Below are 15391 nucleotides of genomic sequence, written 5' to 3' on the forward strand. Positions count from 1 at the left end.
AATAGAATTAAATGAGATAACTGATAAAAAAACAAAATTCTTAGTACAAAGACTACGCTTACAAAATTATGAACATAGTAATAAATCCGGTCAATTTCTAGCAAACCAGCTAAAAATAAATAAAGAAAAAACAACTATATGTGCTGTTCAAGATTCATCTGGGAACACAGTATATGACCCGAAACAAATAAACAACATTTTCAGGGATTTCTATAAAACGTTGTATTCACCACAAATAAACCCATCTAAAAAGGAAATTGATCAATTTTTAGACAACATAACTCTCCCAAAATTATTAGACTCTCAAGCAATGGCACTGGATTCGCCACTGACATCAGGTGAACTCCAGGAAGCCCTGATAAGTATGCCCAATAATAAGGCTCCAGGTCCAGACGGCTTTCCTGCAGAATTCTACAAAGAATTCTGGACGATTTTAGCCCCAATTTTTTACAGAACGCTGTTGGAAATCAAAGAAAATGGCAGACTTCCATCAAATATGAATTCTGCAAACATTAATCTCCTGCTAAAACCAGGCAAAGACCCTGTATATCCCTCAAGCTATCGTCCAATATCCCTTATAAATGTAGACCTCAAAATAATCTGCAAAGCTCTCTCGAAGAGACTAGAGAAAATAACCCCCCTCTTAATTCATCCTGACCAAACTGGTTTCATAAAAGGTAGGCACTCATCAACTAATACACGTAGATTACTTAATTTGATAGACTACTCATACAGTAAAAACCTTGAAACTACAATATTTTCTTTAGATGCAGAAAAAGCATTTGACAGAGTTAACTGGAAATTTCTTCTTTCATCAGCTGGTTAAAAATATTATATAATTCCCCAACAGCTTGTGTCAGAACAAATGACCAAACATCCTCAGGCTTCTGTCTCCTGAGGGGCACCAGACAGGGATGCCCACTCTCCCCTTCACTGTTTGCAATTTTTATCGAACCACTAGCAGCAGCAATTAGACAGAATTCAGTAATTAAAGGCATAAAATGCAAGAACGTGGAACATAAAATCAGCCTTTATGCGGATGATGTGTTACTCTTTCTCCAAAATTCACAAACCAATATCTCTGGGGTGATTGAACTGATAAACTCTTTTGCAAGAATATCAGATTACTCAATTAACTGGTCAAAATCTACAGTCCTTCCGATTAATTGCTCCTTTCATAATTCCTCTTCTACTCCACTGCAATCGGGAAATATAAAATATTTAGATATTAATGTTTCTCCCAAGCTTGCAGATCTAACTAAATTAAACCATATCCCACTTTTAAAGAAAGTAGAAGGTGATCTGGCTAGGTGGAAATGTCTACCCATATCACTCATGGGAAGGGTTGCCGCTATAAAAATGATGGTATTACCAAAAATAAATTATTTATTCTCAATGATCCCAACTAAACCGCCACAAGATTGGTTCAGATCTCTAGATTCATATATGTCCAAATTCCTTTGGAAAAATAAGCCCCCACGTATAAGCTTAAAAACACTACAAAAGACCAAGGATAAAGGAGGATTAGAACTACCTAACTTTCAGCACTACTTCTTAGCCAACAGGCTTCAGTTTATCTCAGGATGGCTAAAACATACCCTCTTAGATGAACCTTGGCTAGATGTAGAACAAGAACTTTGCAATAATCTAGAGATTTCAGATCTACCATTTATCAGCTCAAACATCCAACGACATGAATGCTTCAAAAGCGTCAACATTAGCTCCTCTCTGACAGCATGGTGGGAGTTTCTAAAAATGACAGAGTCTTCATTAATCCCATGCAAACGTACACCTATCTGGAACAACCCTGACATATTACAAAACAATAATATGATAAACTTTTCAGATTGGAGTGGTAAAGGAATCAAATACTTAGAACATATATTAGAAGGAACAGAATTTATTTCATTTGACAGACTAGTTACACAATATGGGATCAACAAGAAACGATTTTTAGAATATCAACAAATTAAATCCATAATAAAAAAGAAATTTAAACCGGGTCAAGTTGAACTACAAACACCACCAAGTGTGGTTCAATTTCTTACTCTTAAAACCCCCAAATTACTATCCAAAATATACAGAATGCTTTCTAAAATAGATGAATCAATATCACTTCCTATTGCAAAATGGGAAGCGGATTTATCAGTTAACTTAGACCAAAACTTCTGGTCTCAGATTTGCTTAAAAACCTTTCATCTAATTAGAAATCCCAGTCTTCAATTAATTCAATACAAAATATTACATAGAGTGCACTATACAGGTCATCGGATGTTCAAGATGGGCTTTATGTCTACCAACAACTGCTCACACTGCCAAACCAATTCACCGGACAATTATATCCACGCTCTTTGGTTCTGTCCACCAGTTCAGAAGTTTTGGCGTGAGATATGTGAAGACTTATCAAAGTGTCTGAAATGTAACATTCCAACTTCTCCTTTAGTTGTGTTTGTTGGGCAGCTTAGATAATGTCACTACAGAAAAGAATATAGCCCATATGGTTTTCACTGCCCTATGCATAGCCAAGAAAACAGTCCTCATGAACTGGAAAAATAAAAATAATCTTAATTCTAACCAATATAGAAATTATCTATTAGATTACATTAGTCTTGATACAGCCTCTGCCACCACATCAGATCAATTGCTCTGGGCTCCTTTGATCAGCTCCATCACCTAGTGGGGGTGGGGGGTCATAGTTTGGTCCCACCTTCACTGTTGTGATTGGTGTGGGGGTAGGGACAGGCTTAGGGCGTCGGGGGGTTCCCCAGGAGCATCTTCCTTGGGGGGCTCAACCCGGGGTAGCGGTCATGGCCAATTAGGGGCTCTGTCGGCTCTTAGGTGACGGTTTCCTCGTGGCTGCGTGCAGCGGGGCTAGGGGAGGGTCTGTGCTGACGGACGTGGGTTACTGACCTGGTAGCCTGGCTGCCCCTGGGTGGATCCGGGACAGGCGTGAGGTTCTGGGGGCGCTCCGTCTCTGGGCTGGGGCCCTGGCCGGGCCTCAGGGGTTTGGGTCCTGGTTGGTGTGTTGCCGGGGTTGTGGGCGGGTGGGTGTATGGGGGCCCAGCCCTGGCGCAGGGTGCCGCCGGTGCATCGAGCCACCTGGGGGGCTCTTCAACTGGTGGGGGAGGATGTCACATCTTGCAGGAGCTTTCCTCTCCTCAGGAATTCTCTCTGCAGGAGGGGGAGATACAGGAGAGGTGGAGGAAGATCTCAGCCTGGGCGTCTATTGTCTTGTGTAGTCTGGAAGATGAGTGGATGATGGGGTGGGTGCAGTTTTCTCTGCGGTGGGGTCGGGTGGACTGTCCCGGGCTCTGTGGGGCCGGGTGGCACTGCTGCACTGGGTCCCGGTCCGGATGGGCCTGGGCCCCCTTTACCTGGCGGGTTGCGGAGTATGGGGGTGCCTACTGGGGTCAGCGGGGGAGCTGGCCCCAGGGAGGGGTCACTTGCCCCTCCCTTCCTTCCCTCCCCATCTCCAGCTGCCTCCCTCTTCCTGCTCCACCACAATCACCCACACATGCAGGGCCTTGGGGTAGGGGTGTGTCACCAGGGTGCAGAGGAGGCATCCCCCCCCTCTGTCCCCTTCTGGCTGCCTGTGCCTCAATTTTATCCCACGACTTAGACATTCACATTACTCACACTCTCATTACACATACATGTAGGATCTTGGGGGTGGGCACGCTACACGGAATCCAAATTACCATCAGGGTGTACAACCTCACCCCTGGCGTCGTTGCCCACCTCTCAATTTTAAATACACGTAGACATTGAGGGCTAGCAGGAGGGGCTATGCGCTTACCTGCTGCTCTCTGGCAGGTAGCTCCATGCCCTCCTGGGTTTTAATTGCACCTTAGAACACACATGCATCAACACTACATATGAGCGGGCGGAGGGAGGTTTGGAGTCTTCTCACACCCCCGTTCTCTGCGGCCTGCTGGAGCGGGGGGGCTAGGAGGAGGAGTTGGCCGTCCGACTGGGGTCTGGAATGTGGGGCCTCCCTGCTGCTGCAGAGTCGGGGCGGTCTGCTTCTCTCCACCGCAGGGAAAAGGGTAACACCACCTGGGTCTGGGTGCAGTTTCCCCCTCCAGGGGCAAGGGTACCTAGACCCGGTTCTTAGAGTACGCTTGGGGAGTGTGATTGTGTGTACAGCGTCTCTTTATGTCTGTCTCCACGTTGGTTGAGTGTGGAGTAATTGCCTATGAGAGCATGAGGGTGGGAATGGATGTTTGTATTTGTGTGTGCCTGTATGTCTGTGTCTATATGTCAGGTCGGGTATCAGACGCCACCTCTCTGGGGACATCTCAGGTCCTCCATTGTTTGGAGGCCTATCTCCCCCCACCACTTCCCCTGCCGGTGGCGGACGCCCCCAGACATCGGTGCGTTGGTGGTTCTTTGTGTCCGGGGATGGGTGCCCAGGTACACACCGGCTCACTCCTTGGTGGCTGCTTATCGGGGCCTGGAGCCTGGGGCTCGCTTGGGCCACTTCGGAGGTGGGGTGCCCTCGGCCTCTCGGCCCGGGGCTCGGTCACTCTGGCGCAGCCGGCTGCCGGCGGAGCTCACGGGCACGTCACTGCAACCCCCCCTGGCCTCTGCTCCGCGGCTGCTGAGTGACCCCTCATCTGGGACTCTCCTCAGCTCTTTCTGGGACAGTGGCGCGGCTGCCCCTCTGTTGGTCTTCCTTGGTCTCTTGTGTTCTGGGGGCCTCTGGATGTCTGGAGTTTTGATCTCCTCCACACCTGCTTCATGCCCTGGAGGACAGGGCAGTGGCCCCCCACACCCTCTAGCAGATCATTATATGAAGGAACCTTTTAAAAAAATCAAGCGCGTCCATGTCCACAGGTGTACACACAGGTGATCACACACACAAACTACACCCTTTTTGGCTCCTACCTCAAAGCACACTGTGCGCTGTCGATCTTACGTGCTGCACAATAATGTTTAACATTTAATATTTACTGCCATATTCCCATATATCATTGTGATGTTGTTTATGCTATTACTCTTGTTTTCTTCTGCTTGTTTTCTTTTTTCTTTCTCAACAGGTGATCCAGGTGGTCAATATGTATTTTTTTTGTCTGCTTATTCTGTTGGTTTTTGTTTTTTTGCCCTTTTTCCCCGTCCTTCTTCCCAGCTGTTTTTCTTTCCCTCTTTCTTTCTCCCCTTTCTTTCCCCCAGTAAAGTCTGTCCCGCATACAACAAGTAAAAATAAAATAAACAATTAAAGGTGAATCAAATAGACCATTACGGCAAGGCTGGGATGGTCAATTTGGTAAAGTAAATCCGTTGGGCATCTTTCTTCGCCTTTAGACAATAATTCTAATGGCAAAAGATCCAAACGGGACAGGCAAAAAAAAAAAGAAAAAAAAGAAAAAAAGAAATGGGTCGGTCTAGCCTTCAGATTTGGAATTGGCTGGGCCGCGCAATGAATTCTGGGATATGTTGGGCCATGAAGGATACACCCAACCCATCCTTCAAATTTGGGGAAATGAAGGACGCATTTGTCGGACGCATTTGGAGAAGCTTTCGTCGCCTAGCTATGACGTAATTGGCCTTGAAATGTGGCCTTCAAAGGACGCGCCCTATGACCTGGGACATAACTGTGGTGTCTAGTTTCTGCCTTAGACATACACCTGCTACACCTTTACACTGAAAGAGTCCTACTAGTTTGGTTCAAGAATCTTATTAGAAACACCTTTGCGCTACTTTCTTTTGGATGTTTTTTGACATGCCCAGTCAAAAGTTACATTTCATGGAAGTTTTATTTATTTAGAACCATTTTGCAACGGCATTTGTCTCAAGGCACTTACTTTAAGGTAAAGACACTGCTATACTAGCTATTATAGTAAACACCATAAAATCCATTATAGCTGCCAGTGTGACATCGCCCATTGGTTTGCAAAGTCCTCTTCTGAAGCTTGAAGTTTAGCATTTTGGCTGTCTCCCTCGTAGTTTATTGAAGCCGTGACTGATAAACTAAGGGATACTTTAGCTACTTGTCTGTCACTACCCAAGTCATACATTGTTTCAGTGATTTCTATACAGTCTGTACAGCAATGAGGAGTAACCCCCCTCTGACCCTTGGAAATAATTCAGGTTTAAAGCTCTTCTACACTGGCTTAATTTTTTAAGACCTGTCAAGTCCATCTTTTATATTTTTATTTCGTTTATGACCGCAACTTTCAACTCTCCAGTTGAAACAAACAAGGGTCTAGACTATAAGATACCAGACTCCAGATCTTTACCTTCATTGTTAGACCATTATCCACTTCAGTTTTGTGAGTCTTACACAGATGCACTAATGCATTTCATAATTTGTCAGGGGAGGGAATTAATGACAAACCCATAACAGTTACTGCACAGCTCAACCTTATCAGTTTGCCTGCAGACATAGTAAAACTTGTAAAAGCCCATCTCCTTTACAATGCAATGCAGTGCAGCGCCTCATGTATGTAAATGACACCTTAAGCAGCAGTTCTGTTGTAGGTTAGAAAGGACTTGGAAGAGATACAATAAAATCAAAGCTAATGGATTTTTACTGACACTAGGTAATTATATACAGTTGCAGGTGAAGCAAAAAAAGCCCCATTTCTCTCTTTAAATCCATCACCATTTCTTAGTTGTTATTTTACGTTTCAGGAGCAGAGTTGACTCAGCAGTTAATGTGTCAGCCCCGCAGTTTTAAAGCAAGAACAAAGCAAAATCTCAGAATGATGCACTGCAGTTAGTTTACACTATGAAAAACTACATTTATTTTTGAGTTATAGATTCAACAAAATTAACTACTGAACTCCCGTGCCACCATTTAGCTCAACATTAACCCAATATCTTTTACAAGAGGGGCCAAGCATAAAAGTGATGCCACACCACCCCGTCTGCCTTATGTGAGATGCAGCAAATAAAACTGAATCAAAAATAGAAACATAGCTTCAGACATGAGATAAAATTTCCTTTTGCCACCATCAGTGGCGACTCTATATACAAATATTCCTCAATCCACATAATGATGCATGATGATTTTTCTTTAATCGCCTCTATTTAGCCTTGCAACATTTCCAGTTGTAAACAACATTTTCGTTTAATAGCTTCTGACCACATTTACATTTTGTTTTTTAGTATCTCTGACTGCATGACGGTGAGAACAGTCAAATCATTAGAATATTGTTTGTCCCTCCCAACCTGTGTAGCCTCGAGGATGCTAGAAGGGCTTCAGTCTTTTAGTCCGATTGGCTGTGAAAATTCATCATGAAGACATGTAAACGAAAACAAAGGTAAAACACAAAGCATGCAATGACATCAGGTGGTGCTCTAAAAAGCTGAAGAACGCTGCATTCTTTTGTAATCGACACAAGAGGGTGATGTGAGAAGCGGATTCATAATCACAGCATTTCTGGATCAGGTGTCAGTGATGTTTCAAAACCTACCAAGGTGCCACTAAATTATAAAAACTGATTCCCATTTATACTGCTGGAAACGTTTTCCTGTACTGAAGGTGCACAAACTCTGTTTTGTCACTCACACTGCAATAACTTACATTTTCATTCAGTGTTTCTCGCCCTTTTTCAGATACGAAATGGCAGAAAAACATTAAGCAGCTTTAATCACCCGTTTTCAATGTTATCAGTCCCATGCATATTGCCAGTAGGTTTCCTCCTCCACCTTATGCCAGCCCTCTATCACCTTACTGCTGCTTCTACCCTTCACACTAATAGGTAAATTTAACTGCAATAAAAAATGAACAATAAACTGCAGTTCCCTCAATGGCCACTTGAGGCTGGCTCCAAAAGCGAGTTAGTCCCCGTAGAAGGAAACAACCTGCTACAAAGAACGCTTCTGGTTTTTATAGCTAATTTCCCAGCTGATACCAGGCTGAGTGATTTTGTTTTTAGTGTTCCTGGATCATATTCACATGTGGGCTTGTCTTTGCATGACAGAGGTTTAACCTGCATTTGTGGATGGCACTGTAAGCTGTGTTCACACACAGTGATTTCTGGACGTGATCCTGGGCCCGTGATTTCCATGACACAATCATGCCGGTGTTTGATGTAGTGCTGCCCGAGGGCACAAAGACCACTGGCATCCAATACTGAGTTTTGGCCTTGATGACGAGATATTTAATGTCTTTGCAATTTTATGTTGAGGAACATTTTTCTGAAATTGTTATACAATTTGTAGATGATTTGTAGAGAAGCTCCACCTCTCTAAGATGCTCTTTTATACCTAATCATGTGACTGACCTACTGGCAGTTAACCTGATTGGTTAAAAAATGTTCCTCCAGTTAGTTTCTTTTTTTAATACTAGCACGGCGGTAACAGCCTTTTGTTTGCCCCGTCCCACCTTTTTTGAGACGCATTGCTGTCATCAAATTTAAAAGCAGCATTTTTCTTAAAATTGTACATCTTTCATGTTTTAACATTTGATATTTTCTACGTTCCAATATGGATAAATTACTGCCGCTTATGTCCCAACATATTTGAAAGACTTTTTCTAGGATTTGACTCCCTTTTTTACTTTTACCCAGTGTTTACAAAATCCTTGTTCCATCCAGAGATTTTATGTACACGTTTGCTCTACTAGATATCTCCAACTTAATCTGGCTGCTTTCTGTTTATCACTGATTACACTGTATAAAGACCGCCAGCTGAACTTATTTATGGGAATAATTACAAGTGATAAAAGAGTCGTTTTTAAGATTGTCAGCAACAATGAAATCAAACTGAACTAGACATCCGCTCACCTCTTGTATGTCCATGTCTTCAGGGTTTTCCCATCTCCTCAGAGAAGCTGGAGTGACAGGGACAACCACTATGTAGTACCACCTGCACAAAACGTATAATGCACGCATATATGATTGCGCACCAAACACACACGCAGAGCTTCAATGTTAAGAGAAGATATGATAAGTTTATGAGGAAATTCGCCTGTTACCACAACACAAGAGTCAGAAGCACAAAGTGAATCAAAGACGTATTAAAAGACTAAAAAAATGCAGTCAAATGCAGTTTATATGCATGTGTATAATGTTGTTTCAGCACATCTTGTAGATCTTCTCCACTTTCTAAACCTTCTCTTAAACACAGATGGATTCACTGAGCCTAATGAGAAGGTCTGGTTTGGACATTAGCATCTTTTTTCTCCATTGACTCCACTCCTCTTAATTACTGCTTACTTGTGGGCTATTTCTTCGGAGAAACAAACACTTGAAACACAATTAATTATTTCTATGTGCTTGTCTTCTTGGCCAAGCTGGGTAATAATATGAAATAAACTTCTTGTGAAATGCACCATTTGCATTGGGATTCTTATTGCTGATTACCTCCCAAATTGCTTTCTGGTATCACGAGAGGGCTACGAGTTGCAGTGGGGCGACTGTTAATATAGTCATGTGGTTTTCTGTTGTAATCATGGAGCTGTTGGGCCAGAGGTTTGATTGTCTTGTTTGCACTTAAAAGTACTCTGACCTTAAAGAAAATGCTTCTGCTTCTGATAATTGGCTTGCTGTGAAGTGGGTAAAACATGACAAGAAGTTAATAAAGAGAGGCTGTAATGGCTGGTGAAACACGCCAGAATGGTCTGGCTTTTTAAGATGTTTGAACTGCTAATACACTGAGTGTATGTTGGGGAAAATAGCCTGGCACAAACTCTATAGATGCAGTGGACAAGACATTGCTGAGATTCACACGTACCCATACAGTCTATAGAACCTTGCTCAGATTAGCTGACAGGACTACCTAATACCTTGACACTCAACGCTTTTGGCACCTAAAAACCAACACGACGGTATCTAACACACTAATACTGACATGTGGAAACAGAGGAGCAGTCCAAATCACTGAAACTGTTAGTGTTAAAACAGACAAACTGTCAGCACTGACCTGACAGCCGCTGCAGCCGGGACCTTCGGCAGGCTGATAGTCACTTTACCACCTTCCTCCACATCTATATGGTGTTGAGCTGGTTTCACTGTCAGAAGGTCCGGAGCCGTTCGGATGGAGACCTGCTGTTGGAGGCCGCCAGCACTATTCCCTCGGCTCATTAGCACAAACGAATAATCAGTGTCTGGCTGCAGCTGTGTGATCAGCTTCCTTTTCAGGTTGCCTTGAACCTCCACACTCTGCTGGTTGTACAGAATCTACAGCAGGATGGAGTTATAGAGGTTAATCTACACCTTGCACTTGTAGGAACTGAAACACTCTACTGTAATAATTATCACTGTGATGTGAAAAATGTCTGTCACTAATATCCAGCTCTCTGTTTTATCCAAAACATTAACCAGTTTTCTGTCTGCATGAAAGAGAGCGCTGAGCTTACCTTGACAGGCACTTGAGATTTGTATGTTTCTGGCACTTCCCAGGTCAGTAGGACCGAGGTCTTTGTCACAGCCTTCACACCAAAGTTCTTGGTAAACACTGAGGGAAGATCTGGATGATTATTAGGTGGTTAATTTGATTGTGAATATGACTGAGATGATTCAGTGCTGATGAGGAGGCGCAAGAAAAGCAAGACAATTAAGGTGAACACTACCAGATAAATCTCGGCATACCAACTTGTTCAGGAGTTTTTATGATTTTACTACTCTATAAAAGAACAAACAGGTTTTTGGCAATAACAAATGACCAAAAACTGCTGTTTCTCTAATGTCCACTTAAGCCTGCCAATACATGTTTTATACAACTCACTTGTTTCAATTGTATTAAGGCTTAAACTGTACATTATCAGTGGCATGAAAACTTTTACATGTGTGCCAACCCAGCTGACAGATGTCTACTCGATTAATGCCAGCTTGCAGTTTTGATAACTTTAATTGGAATTTTAATGCAATTATCTGAAAAATAATACGGCTTGCTGTGAATGTAATTGTACTAACAGACAAGAAAGCTTGTGCTCCAATTAGTGAATTATGCTAATCAGCAGGTAACTACATGATGCACCAATAGAATCCAGGTTTATACCTCAAATCCGAATATTATCAAATAACTATCATAGCAGTGAGCAAAGATGACATGACACACATGGACTATGTAGGAAACTGTAAACAAACATAAATGATATAAATATAAATGAGTTTTTGTCATATTTAAAATTCCTCGCTTGCGTTAGCGACACGCTTGTCAATATCATAACCAGCTTTTGAGGTTTTCATCTCAAAAGGTTTCCAATGAAAAGATCATTGTAATAAATAACACACAGGCACGATTTAAGTGTATCTTTAACTGTTTTCACATGTATGCTATAATGAGGTCTAACTCAGTGAACTAAGTGGATTTAATAGTGTGAGACTCACAAACACTCACAGGAACTAGCTGCTTGCTTCCTGCATCAAATATGGCCAGAAAGTCCTTGTTTAAAATCTCTAGAGTCGAATCCTACAGGGCTCCAGTTTGCAAATGCCAGCTAGAGGCAATGGTTATTAAATAAATACAACTCTCCAAGTTGTCAGTGGAGTAAAGTCACTTGTGACTCTACTTAATGTCTAAACTTGTTTTGATTTTCACTTTGAATCATACAAAGTTACTCTAGTAAAACCCAAGAATAAAAAAAGGGGTAGAAACTGAACACAACATTATTTTTTTCCCTGATAAAGTTCTGTTACATTTTTTGAGTAGTTATGTAGAGAGGACTGGAAGAACTAAATAATACTGGGATCTTCCAGTGCTGGCCTCACCCTCCTTGTAGACACACCTTTCAGTTTCACCTTGTTCTCAAGTTATTGCTTTCACACCATTTTCAGAAACTTGCTCTGACCTTGAGCTCGAGATCACTGAGATTCTGATATTTTTAGTAGATGCACCCAAGCCTGTGGTGCTCACCTGGCATGGAGGTGGACATGGTCCTGCTCTGGATGCTGGGGCTGATAGGTCCTCCGCCCTTGCTGGTGAAAGCTTGGACTCTTATGTCATAGGTTGTGTCAGGCTGCAAACCGTGGACGGTCATCTGCGTATCTGTGGTAACGTTGGTGCTGTTGTTCGGGCTGTTAATGTCTCGGTACATCACCACATACTTCACAATCTTCCCATTTCTTTCAGCCAGAGGAGGCGGGTCCCAGGCCAGTTTGGTGGAAGTAGCAGTAAGGCCAACCACGCTCAGATTTTGCGGGTAGCTGCTGGGAATGTCCTCGGGGGTGCTGATCTCTTTTACATACTCCTCCCCATTCCCTGCTCTGTTTTTGGCACACAGTTTGAAGATGTACACAGCACCCTTGTGGAGGCCGGTGACTGTGAAATGATCATCTGTCTTCTTGAAGTGTTTAATGGTGAAAGCTTCCTCCTCTGCTCTCTTGTACTGCAGTTGGTATCCCATGTGCTCCCCAACCATTTCTTTAGGGGGCTGCCACTGGATTAGAGCAGTGTTCCCGATGGTGGTGCTGATCATCATAGTAGGCTTTCCAGGAACTGCGATGCAGAAAACATTTGTAAATATTCAGCAGTAAAAGACAAATTTAGATATGATCTACCTCATTTTCTTAGTTGGTTGGAAGGTATAGGACCTGTTTTTGAGAGCACTCTGAGATTATAATAAAGGCCACACTACTTTGTATTATCAGAACAACAAAGACTGTTATTCAGACTAGCTTTTGAGTCTAAAAAGCTCTTTAAACCTGTGTTTTTGTGGGGGGGGGTTTCCTAATGACCAGCAGGGGGCAACTCTTCCGGCTCCAAAAGAAGTCAAAGTTGCAAAGACGTCTGTTTGGAAAATTAATTTTTCTGATGATTTCATGCTCATTACTTTTAAGTCTTATTGAATAGAATGTGTACATTATGGTAGAGTGAAACAGACAACAAAAGCAACAGTGTGAGCACCCAAAACTGTTTCTGTTACAAAAAGCAAGATTTCAAGATCTTTTATATAAGAATATCAAGTAATGCCTATTTGCAAAACTGTTTGAGAAGCTCTTTTAGGATGATACCAAGCTAAACGTAAAATGGAGCCAACAGTAGCTCATATTATTATCAAAATCAGACAAACAGAAAAAATCAGACTAAGCAAGACTGTAAAAAAAATCCTGAAAGGTATTAAATGGTGACATATTAGAAAACAAGCAGGAATATGATCAAGATATATCCTCAGATTTGTTGTATTAGTTGTATGCAACACACACACACCTGCTCCTGTGGTGGTAGCCACCTTGGCCTTGCTGCGAGCTCCGTCACCCTTGGTAGTATATGCAGCCACAGTCACAGAATAGGTTGTTTCTGGGAGCAGACCTGCTATAAAGGCCTCCTGCTCAGCAGAGAGACACAGGGAAGAAAAGAGGAGGAGGAAGAGAAACGGAGACAAAGATGAAGAGAGGATGGAAACAGAGGAAAGGGCAACAAAATTCAAGTTGAGACAACAGCTTCAGTTCAATTGGCAGAAAATTTAGTGTACTGAGCAACTGAAGCACACAACACATGCATCAGCTTCACATTTCCACCACTCAAGGTATTCTGACATTTCCACACCACCCAAACACCAACCTGTTCACAACACTCCAATATACCATCACTCCACATCAGCACCGAGTGCTACAAAAGGCTTTTTGGAAACTAAGGTTAGATTCTTCAGAGATTCTTCCCCCTTTGATTATCTGTTTTTCTTACCACAGTCACATTTCTATTATTCTTTAACTGGTAATTGCACAGATGCTGATGCACGTGCAGTTTATGGACAATAAAGGGCGAAGCACAAATGATGGTCTCCTGGCTGATTACTCAGTGACCACCAATCACCATCAACCTCCAACTTTCTAGCGATCTGATACGACGACATTATTTCTTGGTGGCCAATACTGCATCAAAGAGCCAAAGCCAAAAGACACCCTGCATATAAAAGCAAAACACAGATGGTGTCTGACAAAAGTGCATTATGTAACACGAACACTGCAGAAAATTTCAAAACAGAAAAAATAGGATTTAGTGCTGATGCTGCACTGCTCAGCCTGTTCATCTCACACCATACTCAGACTTGAAGATGCTGACTCTCATCCCAGCTGCTTCACAATCAGGTGCAAAGCCCCACATCACATACAGAAGGTTACCTTCTGTTAAAGCCAACAAAACCATATCGTTTACAAAAAGCAGGGGTGCGACTCTGTGGTTCTTAAAATGGACACCCTGTTTGTTCCGGTTATGCTTTGCAAATCACAGACAACGAAAACATCCCCTGAAAATGTGGAGGACTTAGTGCCAAGGACCCGAACACAGCTCTCACTTTGGTTTTACAAGGATCTGATGCCTTATAGTAATCTACCCACAGAACCCGGTCATAAGCCTTCTCCAAGTATACAAAACAGTTACTGTCAGCAATATTAAACTCAAATACATGTATTTTATGATAAAGACCTCTCAAAGAAACATGTATTGTCTCAGGAGAACCTCTGTCATGCACATTAGGGTACATGTTCGAACATGCTCGTCCAGCCGCATTAATATAGCCACATGTACAGCCTGTCAACTGCTGGGAGTCCATTAAGAGGCACGAAAAAGGTCCACTTTTCTCAGATAGCAGAGGATTGCTTTCTACTCCTGAGTGCTGAGTGGAGCGGAGCTGAAGAGATGAAGGAGCGTGTGATGAGAGAAAAATGGCAGCGGGAAAGTGGTGGAGCTGCGAGTGTGTGCGGGGGTTGATAGTTCCAGTAAAGAATGCCCAGTGGGTTCCATTTTCCCCATCATGACCGTGCCTCTGCCTACAGCCCAGGGGCTGCTGAGCCACGGAGATGTCACTGCAAATTAGCAAAGCGCTGCCAAAGGAAAAGGAGGGGTGTTCCAGAAACAACCACCACTCTAATTATCATTCTGTGGCAGGCAGTTTAATATCTACCACTGGATATTTAAAAGGGTTTTCTTCTGCTAATTTAAGAGCAGAGACGTACAAAACTGATTCAGCCGGGGCGTAAAGAGTTAAGATATTTCCCTCCTTCCTGTGTTCTCTGCAGGGCAAAGAAGGTGAAAGATGAGAGAGAAATGCGACTCATGTGAAGCTACTGAAGTCCTCTAAAAGCCTCATTATTTTAATCTGCTGCTATTCCTTTCCACTTTTGTTGCCAGAGATTTTCGTGCTTTTGAAATGGGAAGAAAAAAAATCAAATTGGTCTTTCATCTGTCTTTCAAACGCAGTGCAAGCAGGAGTCTGCAGGGATGAATTCCCAGGGACTGAACAGATGATACGCTTTACATTAAGACATGAGACATCTCTCCTATGAGGGGAACGTCTGCTTTAACGGGAGCCAATCAATCGGCAGTGACTTCCTGTGTGTCAGACATCAAACGCTGCTGTCCTCCACCTCCTTGTCTTTTCAACCTCCATCACCAGTGGGGGAGATTCCACTAATGTTGGGAACAAATCCACTACAAAAGCACATTAGCAGTTACCACACTGCGCTGATTCTTCCCCACATGAGGAGGGAAGGACACTTGT

General features: G+C 42.8%; 1 protein-coding gene across 4 annotated transcripts in view; it reads right to left on the bottom strand.

Moving 5' to 3' along the window:
• Window positions 1-15391, bottom strand: part of ptprfa (protein tyrosine phosphatase receptor type Fa) — a 334388-nt gene that overhangs the window by 69094 nt on the left and 249903 nt on the right. For 2 of the 4 annotated variants that reach the window (XM_063496570.1, XM_063496569.1), the window contains 5 exons: window positions 13099-13216; window positions 11806-12387; window positions 10307-10404; window positions 9871-10127; window positions 8733-8814 (listed from right to left, as the gene is read on the bottom strand). In XM_063496570.1, the coding sequence (XP_063352640.1) occupies window positions 8733-8814; window positions 9871-10127; window positions 10307-10404; window positions 11806-12387; window positions 13099-13216 (1137 nt within the window). Of the gene's footprint in view, window positions 1-8732; window positions 8815-9870; window positions 10128-10306; window positions 10417-11805; window positions 12388-13098; window positions 13217-15391 lie in introns of all 4 variants that reach the window. The other 2 variants (XM_063496568.1, XM_063496567.1) reach the window with 1 other exon arrangement.

This window comes from Pelmatolapia mariae, linkage group LG15 (assembly GCF_036321145.2).
Source record: "Pelmatolapia mariae isolate MD_Pm_ZW linkage group LG15, Pm_UMD_F_2, whole genome shotgun sequence".
Classification (NCBI taxonomy): domain Eukaryota; kingdom Metazoa; phylum Chordata; class Actinopteri; order Cichliformes; family Cichlidae; genus Pelmatolapia; species Pelmatolapia mariae.